Genomic DNA, 15,939 nt, shown 5'->3' with positions numbered 1-15,939 from the left:
TGGAAAATAGAATGTGAAAATATTCCAGAACGACATAAAGAGATAAGGTTACGAAAGAAAAGATACATAAAAGACTAAATGAGAAGGTTATAAATACTTCTATTAGAATAATGGTCAAGAAAAAATAGAGCCAAGAAAAAAAAAAAAGTGGGCTGGCCCACTTAATTTAATGGTTAAGTTCACGAGCTCCACTTTGGCAGCCCAGGGTTCACAGGTTCAGATCCCGGGTGTGGACCTATGCACTGCTTATCAAGCCATGCTGTGGCAGGTGTCCCACATATAAAGTAGAGGAAAATGGTCATGGATGTTAGCCCAGGGCCAATCTTCCTCAGCAAAAAGAGGAGGACTGGCAATGGATGTTAGCTCAGGGCTGATCTTCCTCATCAAAAAAAAAAAAAAAAAAGGACACATATCAGGTTGAAGGAGCAGACCAAGGTGCAAGTAGGATAAATAAAAATAAGTCCAGACCTAGAACACTGTAGTTCAAGCGCAAACTAGCAGAGTCAAAAAGTCTCAAAAGCTACAAGAGAGAAAAAGAATTCACAAAGGTGACAATTAGACTGACAACAGACTTCTCAACAGCAAAAACAGTTGCTAGAAGACAATGATATTGTATCATCAAAGTGTTAGGAAAATTATGGTCAGTCTAGAATCTAAAGCTATGAACAATCATACAAGAGTAAGGGCAAAATAAAGAAAGATATAAATTAAAACTTTTTTCAGACATACCAGGACTGAGTTTACTATATACAAATCTCTGCTAAAAGAGTTAGTAAAAAAGCAAAGAGAAGACCGAGCCCAAAGGCAAATAGTGGGATACAAGTAATGGTGAGAAAAAAAATGGATAAATTTGGGAAGTCTAAATAAATATTGACTGTTAGGGGAAAAAAACTAATTTGGGTAAGGGGTTAAAACAAATTGGATCTAAATTACTGGCCACAATAAACTGTAAGATGGTAGTAGAGAAGTAGAAATTAAAACTAGAATTTCTAAAGTCCTAACATTGTTTGAAAGTTGTGTAAAAATCAAGAATGCAAGTTAAAATCTAAGAGTAACTAATAAGAGAACAGAAACAGAAAGTATAACTTCTAAACCAGTAGAGGAGATAAAGACTGAATAAAGAAAACTCAATCAAATGAACAAAAGACAGGAAAGGAGAAAACCAGAAACAAAGAAAAAGTATGGTTAAACAGGAAATCCAAAGTTAAAGGGCAAAAACAGGTTGAAATGTATCACCAATCCTAATAATTACATGGATTAAACTAACCTAATACAAGGATAATCTAATAAAAAACGACAGAGATTATAGGTCTTTATATGTGGTCTCAAGATATATAGACTGGAATGTGTAAGGGGAAAAAAATGTACTAATATTAGTAAAAAAAAAAAGCTAGTTTTACACTGGAATATTTTAATTCACCTCTCTCTGAACTGATAACACAAACAAAACTTAGTAAGGATAAGGAAGATTTTGAATAACACAATTAATAAGCTTGATCCAATAGACAGATATATAGCCCCACATCTACCAAACACAGAATATACATTCTTTCCAAGCACATATGGAGAATTTATAGAAAAGGATCATACACAAGGCCAACACAAAGGACATCGTAACAAATTCCAGAAAATTGATACCATGCCAGTTTTCTAACCACAATAATTAGAGCTTAATTATAAGCTATAAATTAATATTTTAAAAAAGATAAACCCCACATTATTTGGAAACCAAAAAACACCTTTGAACAAGTGATGGGTTAAAGAAGCAATCACAACTGAAACTATGAAATGTTTAGTACTAACCAATGAAAGCATTACATATCAAAACGTGGGATACAGCAAAGTGCAACCTTGAGAGAAATCTAAATGTGTTAAACATACAACTAAAAAGGCTTAAAAATAGAACATACACACACACAGAGAACAAGTAAAATTGGGGAAATCTAAATAAGATCAGTGGATGGTATCAATGTCACTATCTAGGTTGTGATAGCACACTCTAGTTTTATAAGATGTTACTGGTGGGGAAACTGGGCAAAGTGTACAGATTTCTGTAAATTACTTCTTACAACTGCATGTGACTCTACAATTATCTCAATGAAAATTTCAATTAAAAAAGACGCACAATGTTATAAGCCAATATGACCTTGATAAAATAATTTTTTAAAAAAATGGCCAAAATCCCTAACACTGACACCACCAAATGCTGACAAAGATGTGGAGTAAAAGGAACTCTCATTCATTGTTGGTAGGAATGCAAAATGGTACAGCCACTTCAGAAGACAGTTTGGCAGTTGCTTACAAAACTAAACATACTCTTACCATACAATTCAGCAATAGTACTCCTTGGTATTTACCCAAATGAGTTGAAAACTTATGTCTACACAAAAACCTGTACACAGGGGCCGGCCCGGTGGTGCAAGCAGTTAAGTCCGCGCGCTCCGCTGCGGCGGCCCGGGGTTCACCGGTTCGGATCCTGCGCACACACCGACGCACTGCTTGCCAAGCCATGCTGTGGTAGCGTCCCATATAAAGTGGAGGAAGATGGGCATGGATGTTAGCCCAGGGCCAGTCTTCCTCGGCAAAAAAAGAGGATTGGCAGATGTTAGCACAGGGCTGATCTCCTCACAAACTAAAATAAAATTATATTTCTCTCTGTAAAAAACAAAACAAAACACCTGCACACAGATGTTTATAGCAGCTTTATTCATACTTGCCAAAACTTGGAAGCAACCAAGACATCCTTCAGTAGGTGAATGGATAAATAAACTGTAGTACACCCAGACAATGGAATATTATTCACTGCTAAAAAGAAATGAGCTATCAAGCCAGGAAAAGACATGGAGGAAACTTAAATGCATTTTACTAAGTGAAAGAAGCCAACCTGAAAAGGCTACATACTGTATGATTCCAACTAGATGACATTCTAGAAACAGCAACATTATGGAGACAGTAAGAAGATCAGTGGTTGCCAGGGGTTAGGAAAGAGGGAGAGATGAATAGATAGAGCACAAAGGATTTTTAAGGCAGTGAAACTACTCTATATGATACTATAATGGTGGATATATGTCATTATACATTTGTCAAAACCCACAGAATGTACAACACCAAGAGTGAACCCTAATGTGAACTATGGACTTGGGGTGCTAACAATGTGTCAATATAGGCTCATCAATTGCAACAAATGAATCACTCTAGTGGTGGATTACGATAGTGCAGGAGGCTGTGTGTATGTTGGGGAAGGGAGTATATGGGAAATCACTGTACCTTCTGCTCAATTTTGCTGTGAATCTAAAACTGTTCTAAAAAATAAAGTCTATTTTTTTTAAGAAATGAAAAGGTGCCATTCACAAAAACAAACAAAACCCCACAAGGCAAATTAAAATAAAGTAGAAGAAACAAATATTTATTCAGTGCCTCTTATCTGCCATCACTCTGCAGGGTGTTGGGATACAATGATAAGCAAAACAGACATGGTCCTGTCCTCTTGGAGCTTAGTATCTAGTATAGGAATCAGATATCAAACAAACCACACAAACATAAAAGTATAATGTTGGATGACAGCATATAACCTGATCTATACTAAAGGCGAAGACAGTGCCTCTGAGGAAGTGATGTTTAAGGTGAGGACTGAAGGCTGGGTAAGAGCTAACCTGGAGGAGTGTTCTAGGCAGGAGTAGCATATGCAAAGGCCAGGGTGGTTGGAGTACAGTGGCAGGTCAGGAGATTGGTAAAAATAAGGCTAGAGTAGCAGGCAGGGATCAGATTATGCAGATTTTGGCTTTTACAATTAGAGCAACTGACATTATACTTGGAGGCATTAAAGGAGTGACATAATCTGATTTGTTTTTTTAGAAGATCACTCTAGCTGCTGGGTAGAAGATCACTCTAGCTGCTGGGTAGAAGATCACTCTAGCTGCTGGGTAGAGAATGGATTAGAAGGGGGGGTGGGAAGACAGAGAAACTTGTTGATAGCTACAGCAGTAGGGAGGGAGCTTGGATTAGGTAAGTGATGGCAGAGAAGGAGAGAAAAGGCAGGATTCTAGATATTTAGATGGGAGAATTGATAAGACTTGGTGATGGATTGGACATCACCAGATGCAGTGACAGAGTAGGAGGTATGAAAGACAGCCAACTCTAAGGTTTCTGATATGAATGACCAAGTGGATAGAAATGCCATTCACAGAGAAGGAAAATAAAGGAGGAAATAATTGTGGGGCAGTAAGTTGGAAATCAAGAGTTCAGTTTTATATATGTTAAATTCAGATGCCAGTAAAACTTCTAAGTGGAAATGTCAAGAAGGTAGTTGGGAATATATCCACTGAGCTCAAATGGAAACATGGGCCCAAACCATATATACTGGAGTCAATGGCTTGTAGATAGTATTTAAAGGCATGAGTAGGGCCGGCCCTGTGGCTTGGTGGTTAAGTGCACGCGCTGCGATGCTGGCGGCCCGGGTTTGGATCCCGGGTGCGCATCGAGGCACCACTTCTCCGTTCATCCTGAGGCCGAGTCCCACATGCAGCAACTAGAAGGATGTGCAGCTACGACACACAACTATCCACTGGGGCTTTGGGGGGAAAAAATAAAATAAATAAAATCTTTAAAAAAAAAATAATAAAAAAAAAAAAAAAAAAAAAATAAAGGCATGAGTAAAAGAAATTGCCTAGGGGGAGCATATAGAGATGAGGGTTTAAGACTGAGCCCTAGGGAACTTGGTGTTCTAGAGGTCAGACAGAAGAGAAGAGATAAAGGAAAATAAGCCAACAGGGGGGAGAGAGAAAGCAAAAGAAGAGACTGTTTCAAGGAGAGGGAACTACTATATTGATATTGCTGAGAAATCAAATAAGGTGAAGGCAGGGTGGGCACAGCAACATGGTAGTCATTGGGAGGCCTTACCAAGAGGAACTTCAGGGACATGGAAGAGACAGAGTCCAGACTGAAATGTGCTGAGGAGTGAGTAGGAAGTGACAAAGTGGAGGTAAGGTGCAAACAATTCCTCTGAGAAGCTTTGTTGTGGGGAGTCGGGGGACAGTTAGGACTACAGAACAAGCTGGAAGGAGATTGCAGCCAAAGGAAAGTCTTTAAAAAGTGACTTCTCACTTCCTTGTAAGAATCAAATCAGGCAGATTTATTGATTACAGATTTTTTTAAATTTGGCAGATAGTAGACATGTGTGAGTGTGGAAAAGGTTTCAGAAGAGAGTGAGTCTAAAGAGTCAGGGAAATAGGGGTTCACTGATGGAGCAAGTCTCCGAAAATCAGGAGGGAATAGTCTTTGGCAAGGATAAGGACCCAAGTTAAGTCACTAATGATGTATTTGTAAAATTTAATATAATTAAAGCTTACTTCTACCTAAAGAAAGAAATATGCACATATCCCTATTTTAACATGGAAAGAAGCAGCTTCAAAAGTGCAATGGTTTGGGCTGGCCCCGTGGCTTAGCGGTTGAGTGCGCATGCTCTGCTACTGGCAGCCCGGGGTTCGGATCCTGGGCACGCACCGACACACACACATGGCTTGTCCGGCCATGCTGAGGCCACGTCCCACATACAGCAACTAGAAGGATGTGCAACTATGACATACAACTATCTACTGGGGCTTTGCGGAAAAAAAAAAAAGGGAGGAGGATTGGCAATAGATGTTAGCTCAGAGCTGGCCTTCCTCAGCAAAAAGAGGAGGATTAGGACGGATGTTAGCTCAGGGCTGATCTTCCTCAAAAAAAATAAAAATAAATAAATAAAATTAAAAAAAGTGTAATGGTTTTAGCTCACATAATCCTAAAATGTTTCAGAGAACCCCAGAATACTAGAGTTTGGTCACAGCTCTAGAAAACTTAAAAAGGAGTTGTTTTAGAGTAGTGTCTAGAATTTACAGAGCATCTCACCTACAAAGATAGTAAAGACTGAAAAATCATAGCTTCAACAAGTATTTAGGTGCTAACGACAATTCAACCTAACCTTTGTATGATGGTATAAATTTTAACAATACATTTTACCAATAAAGATCTTTCACACTCATATTCCTCTTCCACCTTCATATCTTTAAAATTGCTTCCCGAGGATGGCAGGAGAGGATTATCATCCTCTGGGATGCATGGGTTCAGACAGGTAAGTTAGGACACCTGTCCCAAGCACTACAGCAAGCAAGTGGTGGAGCTGGGATCTAAATCCACATCTTTTGGCTCCAAAACCAAGGCTGATTTAATAATTAAATCTGTTATGTAACAAGTTTGCTGAGTATTTACACCTTAATCTTTTGGAGTTAATGTCTAGAGCAACCAAGCTCTCTCACAAATCACCATAGACATCCTAGACATCACGGAACGCTGGGCTGGAAGAACCACTGGTAGAGCCAAATAAGAGTGCACACATATTCTAGGTCCCAATCCTCTCTCAAGTGGCAGAGTCTGTTCACCCAGATGACTACGGGTGAAGACATGAACTCAACATGGATATTAAAATTAGAAGTGAAGAAAACTCAACATTGCCAAACTTCTCAGTTACCAAGACTGAAACACAAAGGAACAGAATCCAGGGCAGTGTCTGATGAAAGCACAGCATATGTTCTCTTTCTAATTACACAATCTATAGCAGGGTTTCTCAACCTTGGCACTACTGACATTTTGAACCAGATAAATTCTTTGTTGTGGGGGACCGTCTTATGCATTGCAGGATGTTTAGTAGTATCCCTGGCCTCTACCCACTAAATCCCAGTAGCACATCTCCCCCCCAGCTCCAGTCATGACAACCAAACATGTCTCCCAGACACTGCCAAACATCCCCTGGGGGCAGGAGGGGGTTGGGGGGAGACTGTCTGCAGTTGAGAAACACTGATCTGGATGGATTCCACTGTGATTACAGAAGCTAAGGGCATGCAAGACAGACGTACAAAGAAAGTGGGGAAAGCTTATGACCTTATTTTTTTTTCCAGCAATAGTTGGCAAAATCTCTACAAAAAGCATCAAATGTTCCAAAGACATGCAGTATGTACCTAGAAAAGTAGGCTTAGCCCAAGAGACCACACCTTACTACTTAGAGGGACTCTTAGTAATAGATTCTGGAGACTAAACATCCTTCTCCTTTCCACACTCAGTAACCAAAGTGACCGCCTGTCAAAGTATGCAGAGAATTAAACACACACACTCTGGCTCCCGCAAGCCTATCAAGAGATCACCCATCTTTCTATTCTATGGGAGAGAGTCGACGCCCTTCTGGAAAACTGGGTCCACTAATAGGCTCAAGACAGACAAAGCCTCTACTGCCTGAACTGCCCTCTTTCCAGGAGGACAGAAGACCACCCCTAATAGGCCAGCAACACCCCCCAGTTGGTTGTATGCTGACAGGGCTCTAGTGATCTCCCTTGAGAGAAGGGACACTCAGCTCTTTGTCTCTTGTCTTGTTTTACAATTGTTTGCTCTGCCCATCAAAATCTGATGGGCTTTAGGGCCGGCCCGGTGGCTTAGCGGTTACGTGCGCGCGCTCCGCTGTTGGCGGCCTGGGTTCGGATCCCGGGCACGCACCGACACACTGCTTCTCCGGCCGTGCTGAGGCCGCGTCCCACATACAGCAACTAGAAGGATGTGCAGCTATGACATACAACTATCTACTGGGGCTTTGGGGGAAAAAATAAATAAATAAATAAAATTACAAAATCTGATGGGCTTTAGAACCCTTGGCTCAATGGCATTATCCATCTTCCCATCACTCTGGTGTCAGAGAAACTATGCTCCTTCTAACAATCCAGGCCTTGAAAAGCAATTATTTTCTAAGAGTTTCTTTAAAAAGAATCCATGAAATAATTTTGATTTTACATGTTCTAAGAAAGGAATTTCAGAAACAAAAAATAATCTGTGGAGCCCTTAAGCTTTTCAAATTTTGCTTTTCAGTTGGCAAATGCCGGCTGCCTGCCCCTCCCCAATCTCTCAAAAATACTTTGAGTATTCCTGTTGGTTTACCAAGCTAGGCCAGCTATGCTGTAGACAAAATCAACTTTTTTATTGGTGTATGAATGTTTGAAACAAAGCTCTGTTTTAAAATATCTGCAGCACAGCTCAGACTGGGCAGTTGGGCTTCAGCTGACTCAGGACTCAATCCCCCTTGAGGTTCCAACACTGCCTCCGCTAGACGGTGAGCTCTTTGAGGGAGAAGCAAGCCTTCGTCCATGGAGCACAGGCCTGGCCCAAAGAAGCCTCTGAAAAAGTTTGTTGTGTAAAAGAACAAAAGGGACACTGTAACACATTAACACGGTCATTTTGTGTTAACTGTAAAAGATCTTTGTTAATTGTTGCTGGAGCAAGCCATACTCTATTTCTGCTCTCTAGAAGTTAACTGCATAAGAAACGCGAGACTTTGAACAATAAAAACAAGCTGGTCTCCTAGTTTGTAAAGGTTTCTGTAGGCTTTCCCTAAGGATATTATTTTTTTAGTCCCCCTTCCAAAGCACAACTAAAAAGTTTTTTAAATCCCCAAACACAATATTTACTACTTTAAAAGCAGGATTAGACAAAGCAGGAGGGCACAGACCAACTCAGTTTTGAAAAACTAAATTCAAAAGGGGAAAAGGAGATGCACATCTGAGGTTTTAAGTCACTGTTACCCAACGACCTCCTAACCCAGTTCTCGATCTCCACATACAGGGGAGAGGTAAATTTAGGGTGCGAGATTAGGCCTCAGCTACACTGGCATTTAAAAACATTTTGGCAGGTGTTCTGCCAGGCAGTCTATAATTAGTGAGTAAGCCTCAGAAACCTAAAATGAACTCAAAGGGTTTCAGAAGCCAACAGCCAGCCTCCTGAGCACTGAACTGTGTAGCCATGGGGCTGCTACCGTTCAGAACACAGCGCTGGGTGCCTGCCACGATGCACACGTGTGTGCATGCACACGCCAGTTCTGAACAGTCTCTTTTTTCAAAGCTCTAATGGCTTGACCTCAACACCTGCTGCACTTCCTGAAGACAGACAAGCTCTGGAGCTCCACTTGTTCCTCGCACGCGGCTGCACTTTCTAGGAACGACCGCACACAAGCAGAGGGCTGGCCAGCTGCCAAGGCAGGGGCAGCCCAGCCGCCTCAGGCCTGAACTTTCCCAGTGCTGTCAGGGCGGAATCCCGCTATGAGCTGACTCAGCGGCCAGCATGGAACTCTGCCAACCCCACAGCAGTGCGGGGGCTGCCGGCAAGTCACAGATGTTTTGCTAAACCAAAGCAATCAGCCAGGAGGCGGGTCTGGGCTGGCGGCCAGGCTGCTGCTGTCGTGGAAGTTGGATTCTCTGATCCTAGTTCTAGCTCTGCCACTACCTCCTGAGTGATCTGAGGGAAAACCTCTGTGCATCTCAGCATCTTCCCGGCTTCTGAGCATGTCTGTGTGGATGCAGCAGAGGAAGGCACTGTTTGCATAAAAGAGCACCTGGAGCACTACTGCCCACCACGCAGTCGATCAGTTAATCCTCACAACATCCTTGGAGGTACGCTTCGTTATTTTTATTTCACAGTGGAGAAGACACACGCTCAGCGGAATTAAGAGCCCTACCAAAAGATCACAAGGGTAATAAACGGAAGAGATGGGACCTGAACTCCACTTTGCTGGCTCTGGAAACTCTTTGCAAACACTGCTATTGTAAAACTCATCAACCGCACAGGGCTCCTTGATACCAAGACGCTGATTTTTCAGATTCCAAAGGACCTTTGTTATACAACTTCTCAGTTGCCCTGTGTAAACCCACTGCTCTTCACAACTGATTTCTTTTTTTTTTTAATTTTATTTATTTATTTATTTTTTTCCCCCAAAGCCCCAGTAGAATAGTTGTATGTCATAGCTGCACATCCTTCTAGTTGCTGTATGTGGGACGCGGCCTCAGCATGGCCGGACAAGTGGTGCGTTGGTGCACGCCTGGGATCCGAACCCGGGCCGCCAGCAGTGGAGCGCGCACTTAACCGCTAAGCCACGGGGCCGGCCCCACAACTGATTTCTAAGCAGCACCGTTAGACCACATGAAGAGTATATGCTTAAGAGGAGTACCCAGTCAGATATTACCAGCTTTATCATGAACTTCCTGCCTAAACACCAACAAGTCACTTAACCTGGAACAAGTTATTACTCTCATTCTTTGGGTGAGGAAAAGCTGCATTACAGGTCAGAAAAAGAAGAGACATTAGAAGTCAAACGGTTGGTTAAGAACACAGATTCCTTAAGCTCCACCCCATGAGATAATTCATTAGGACCTGGAATCTGTATTTTTTAATGCACCCTAGATGACTCTGACACTCAGCCACGTTTGGGAATCACTGAAGCTTGCCTTGGCTAAAAAGTGAATTGTGAGGTCTACCCTTTCCTGTTTCCAAGGGGCGATATAAGGGTGAAATAAAATTTTGTCTACAAGGTTCTTTGCTGGAAAATACACACAATGCAAAAGCTTTTCGTCGGTGATGTTTGTTTAGCTGCAAAACAACAAAACTGTCCTTAAAGAAGCATGATCCTGGGTTAGCCTAGAGCTAAGACACTGTCTTAGACAAGACTGTTCTTTTACATTACTACTAGGAAAACTGTAATTAGAATCACACGTCTCATTTTTAGATATGCCCCATAACATTGCTGCAACCTCATTCTTCCTTAAAAAAAAAGAGATTGTACTGACATTCTTTCACATCAAACTTGGAACAATCTATATTAGGAATAACACACATTTCATTGCTTTAATTAAGAAAACAAACGCGAGGGGCCGGCCCCATGGCTTAGCAGTTACGTGCGCGCGCTCTGCTACTGGCGGCTTGGGCCTGGGTTCGGATCCCGGGCTCGCACCGACGCGCTGCTTCTCCGGCCATGCTGAGGCCGCGTCCCACATACAGCAACTAGAAGGATGTGCAGCTATGACATACAACTATCTACTGGGGCTTTGGGGAGGAAAAAAAAAAAAAGGAGGAGGATTGGCAACAGATGTTAGCTCAGGGCCGGTCTTCCTCGGCAAAAAGAGGAGGATTAGCATGGATGTCAGCTCAGGGCTGATCTTCCTCACAAAAAAAAAAAGAAAGAAAAAGAAAACAAATGTGAGAAAAAAATTCAAAGTCTATTTATATCTAGGCTGCTGGTCACTGAGGTAGGGTGAGAAGGCACAGAGTGGCAGAGACGCTGGCCCTGGCAGTCCAGTACCCTCTCTGGTTAGCCTTTAGGAAGAATAAATGACCCCACACACCAGAAAGACTGACCTGCTTGAGCTGCTCCTCCAGATTCCAGCTCGGCTGCCCAGCTGTGGAGACTGAAGGTGGGGCCTTGGAAGCATCTTTGGTATGGTCTTCTTTAGCTTGCTGTCCATGTGGAGAGAGCCCCGGTGCTGGAAGCAGACCAGATATGGGTGCTGCTCTGGGGTCTTGGCGAGCCACTTTCTGAACATGAAAATATTTTGAAGCAGCCTGGGCCTCTTTCTCAGCCACCTCTGCAACTTCATCATCCCCATCCTCATCTTCCAAACCTCCCTCCTCTTCTTCAGGCTCTGAGTTCACATTGCTCCGTTCAAAAACTCGGGTCACTGCTGGGGCCAGCGGAACTCTGGCTAAGGGACCCAGGGCAGGGCTGCCAGAAGGCCTCCCAGGTGTGGCAGAAAGGAGAGTCTGCTGTGTGACCAGCTTCTGGGCATACAAGAACTGGGCTTCCCTCATCTGCTGTCCCTGCTTCTCTCTGGCATCCATCTGCAGAGGGGCCCGGTGTGGTGATGCCGGCTGTGGCGGCTGTTGCTGCTGCTGCTGCTGCTGCTGCGGCTCCATCACTGCCTCAAGCTTCATCCACCAATTGGCATGGCTCTGAATGTGGGCACAGCCCAGCAGGCACACTGGGTCTAAACCTTAAGTGATTAATAGAAACCACAAAGGAGAAAAAAGAAAAACACTATGTAAGACAAGTATAAAATGGCTTTCTTTTCTCCAGTAAAGGACACGAGTTCTGAACACCAAACATATGTTTCTAAACCTGAGTTTTAAGATGAGTAAGTGGTGGGAATTTTGGGGGTAGGTGGGTTAAGAGTGTATGAAGAAGAGCAACAGGATTTAAGAGGGGAAATAAAGGATGAATCTCAGTAGTGGTGACTACTGTGGATTTAAAAAGACATAAATTCAGACAATATCTAGCCTGCAAACATCTGTGTGATCTCTCTCCCTCAACATAATCAAACATTAATCTGTTTATTACTGAGAAGGCAACTGGGTTTGCACTGTACAAAGGTTGTGAGTATGAAAACCACAATAATAAAAGGAAAGAAAGGAAGCCTGCAGGAGAGGGAAATACTGCTTATGTTCCCAGGCCCATGAGAGATTACCATCCAAGCTAGACACGGAGCTATCAGGCAGACAGAAAGATTTCTCGCATAGAAAAGCAGAACCTAGCAAACTGCTCTTGGGTTTAAACTTTTCAAACTTCCCAAATCAAATTGCCAGCCTACTTTTTTTGTGGGCTGAACCATGCTAACTGGACATTATAGCTTCAAAAAGAATCCAATTTCAACCACATGAAAGAAAGAAACACGCACAGAGGCAAGAGTTTCAAATTGCAATCGTCACTCAAAAATAAACAGGGGGGAATTCCTCTGGAGATTTTAAAGTTAATTAATTTGAAACAGATATCAATATTGTCAAAACAAGTTAATGTTTCTTTTTTATAAACCGCCAAGGAAATCTCTTCACATCCCCTTTCTTTCTGATTCACTTCAATGATATTCTATGAGGAATACAAAAAGAAAAGGCTTTCAGGCCAAAAGCATTCTGGGGGCAGGTTTATCAGCATTCTTACTAATCAGTCTCCAAACACACACCCCTTTCACACCCTCTCCTCCTCTAACCTCCCCCTTCCCTTCCTCCTCTCCAGGCCCCCACCCCCAACAAACCTCCCTTTCCTCAGCAAGCCTCCATAACTGAATGGATTACTATGCATGGGCAAATTTTAGGTGAACAGGACTTGCAACATGGCGTACAATGTTGTCATCACATGAAAGAAGCAGCTGGGTTGCACAGGTTGGGACTTGATATTTGCATTGTATCTTAGGATTGGGGAGAGAGATTAAAAAAACCTAAATGTTTTTAGCATCTTCAAAAATACATGGGGAAATAATCACATCCCTAGCAATAAAGACTGCTTGGATTTATCGATTTTTTAATGGGTTAGAGAAAAAAGGTACAATTTTTAAAGTTAGGAAAAAAGCAGAGATTTAAAAATTCTCATTTTCTGTTTATCTCAGAAGCCTTCTGTATTCTGTGAAAGACTCAAATTCCAATTTGCCTCCACTGCCTTTACTTCCTCTCTAGGAATCTTAGAAAGTGTGAGTTATACCTGCAGCAATACTTTCGTTCTGCTTAGCCCTTTTTATAGTGTAACAAAGTAGGAAAAGATTTGCATCCACATTAAATCCAATGGGCAAAAGTGTTCATTTAAAATAAAAACATTTGCCTCAAAGAAAATGAAACAAAAGAATAAAGCAAATAATTCGGTGGTCATTTTAATTTTCTTTATAATCATCACAGTCAATCGATCACAAGCGGGATAATTTTTCAACCAAGTCCTGCCAGTCACTGAACAACTGCTTCTTGTCTTGTGGCACCATCTTCTCTGTGTGCTGTCCCCAGCAGAGGGGGAGGTGTCTCCCAGCCTCTTTAGTAAGATTGAGATGACTCAGTTCTACAACTCAATACACACACCCTCCCCCCAAGAGCCCATCTTCCCCCTGTCCCTAAGCAGCCAGTTGATCCAAACAACAATACCACCTGCCTACACTTAGAAAACTTAACGTCTCAGAAACCTAAGCCACTTCATCCCTTCATACGGCCCCCTCGCCCATTTCCCCTAAAGTTCCCGGACCACCAAGCCCAGCGCAACGGACTGCTTGCAGCTTTGAACCCGGCCTCGCCCACCATTCCCTCTGCCTTCGCTGCCGGATCCCTCAGGCCCTGGCCCCCTTCACGCCCCGTACCTCCCTCCCTGGTTACTCCAGCCCGGCACCCCCCATTCTTTATATCCCCCAATCCAGCCCTATCACTTTTACCTCTACAAGCCCCCCCAGCCAATCCGCTGGCTCTTCTCCGATCGCCCCAACCCCACCTATCCTCGCCCTCTCAGTTCCCGGGGGCCCCTTACTCTTCCCATCCCTTTATCTCAAACCACCCTGAAGGGAGCAGGGCGCCTCCGGGCTCCTCCCAGCGCTCTCACTTTTCCTCCGCGGCCCCGCGCTCCTCAGCCCGCGCCTTCACGTCTCCCCCAACACACCTGCCTCCCCGCCCACCCCTCCGTCCCCTCCACCTGCCACAGCCCCCGATCCCGCCGCGGCTGAGGGAGACGGGCCCCTCACAGCTTACCTGTGCGGGGCGCTCCTGGGCGGCCCGCGGTGGAGGAGGTGGCCGCTCAGCCCCGGCGCGGCAGCTGCGTCTCGGACTTCTCCGCAGCCGGGGGCCACAGCCGGGGCGGGGCCCGCACCGGAAGCGGCGCCGCTGGGCCGGACTGCCGGCCCGGGGCGGGGAGGGGGCGGGGCCCCACGGATGGGGCGGGGCCCGGGGCCGGAAGCAGCCAAAAAGGGAACGAGGGGCGGGGTCAGGCGGAAGTGACTTCTAGGGACGGCCCCGCCCGACGGAGTCGTGGGCGGAAGCGGGTTGAAGCTGGCGGAAGCTTCGGCCAATGGGGAAGCGCGAACGCGGAGGAGGTCCGGTGTGAGCACTTCCGCGGGGAGTTGAAAAGAGCTGATCTGCGTGCAGTTTTGTCTGCGTGTTTTCTGGTTGCGGAGGTTGTTGTGGCGCGGGCGGTAGGTTGAGGAAGGTAAATAAAGGACGAGTGTCAGGGTTTCTGCTGCTTCTGTCCCTTCCCCAACCTCCTACCTTCAAACCGGTCTTTCTCTGAGATTGCCGCTTCCAGATCAGCTTTTCTCTGAACTTCTCCACTTCTTGGCTTGAGACCTGGCTGTCCCCTGAGGATGCTACATTCCCTGGAACCCCCTCTCATGGATTGATATTCTCACTTCCCAGGTTCCAAAGGTGAGGGGCTGTGTGCCGAACACTGTCACCTCTTGTAAAAACCTTTGCTTCTCCGACGCTTACTCTTTAGACTTTGTCAACCGCGTCTGTAGAGATCATCTGCTTATCTGTGCATCCAGCTCCTTGTCTTTCTCTCCTTTAACTATCTTCCATATTGATAATTTCGGAGTCAATGTGGACAACCCGTTTAACATCCGGGCTCATCTCTAGCGACCCTTATGTCAGCCTCCCAATCCCAGTCAAAACCCTGGACCTTGTCTCCAGAAACGCTATTGCGTCACGATTCAGTAATTATAACATCCCTCTGTCCGACCACAGCCTGATGTCCTTTAAGCTTGACTGCTCAAGAACTTCACCATGACTGTTTTTTCGTGTTATCAGAACCTCCAATCTGTTGAAAGCCTCTACTTAATCTTCACTCTTTATCCATTTTAGATTCGAGGTACATCGTTACAATCCTGCTCTTACTCTTAAGCCTGCCCCAACACTCCCTTTTCCCCAACTAAATCCTCCACCCTGGATGGACCAACATGCTTCTTCATGCCTGTACTTTGTCATAGAAAATTGTCCTGCTGAACAGTTTGGCATCACTGAAGTGGTAATTTCAACCTTAAATGGGCTCTGAACAGTGCCAGGAAATTTCATTATATTTTTCTAGTTAACTTGCTCTCCATTGTCTCTGCAAATCTCTAACCCCACACTTCCAGTACTCCTTCCCCTGATTGTCTTACTATATAAGTAACAAAAAATGTAGAATGCCCTAAAATCTAGAAATCTACATGTGTTCCCATCCTGTCTTTTCTTCCTGTAATTCAATATTCAATCAAAAATGTTCATTGAACTCTCACTGTATGCCAGGCGAGGCACTCATCTCCGTGCTTGTTGAGTGGTGAACAAAAAAGTCCTTGTCCTCAAGAATCTTTGTAGTGTATGGAGACAGAA

At 44.1% G+C, this 15,939-nt stretch overlaps 1 protein-coding gene across 3 annotated transcripts in view; it reads right to left on the bottom strand.

Moving 5' to 3' along the window:
- ARID3B (AT-rich interaction domain 3B) overlaps positions 1-14,447 on the bottom strand; it is a 51,453-nt gene extending 37,006 nt beyond the window's left edge. For all 3 annotated transcript variants that reach the window (XM_014780920.2, XM_004421810.3, XM_087428701.1), the window contains exons 1-2: positions 14,329-14,447; positions 11,200-11,831 (exon numbers count right to left, since the gene is read on the bottom strand). In XM_014780920.2, the coding sequence (XP_014636406.1) occupies positions 11,200-11,772 (573 nt within the window). In that variant the 5' untranslated portion in view covers positions 11,773-11,831; positions 14,329-14,447. The remainder of the gene's footprint in view (positions 1-11,199; positions 11,832-14,328) is intronic.
- Between the last annotated feature and the right edge of the window lie 1,492 nt (positions 14,448-15,939).

This window comes from Ceratotherium simum, chromosome 3 (genome assembly GCF_057802395.1).
Source record: "Ceratotherium simum simum isolate JZ-2026a chromosome 3, ASM5780239v1, whole genome shotgun sequence".
Taxonomy (NCBI): Eukaryota; Metazoa; Chordata; class Mammalia; order Perissodactyla; family Rhinocerotidae; genus Ceratotherium; species Ceratotherium simum.
Note: the sequence above shows the minus strand (reverse complement) of the source record. Positions and strands in the feature narration are given on the sequence as shown.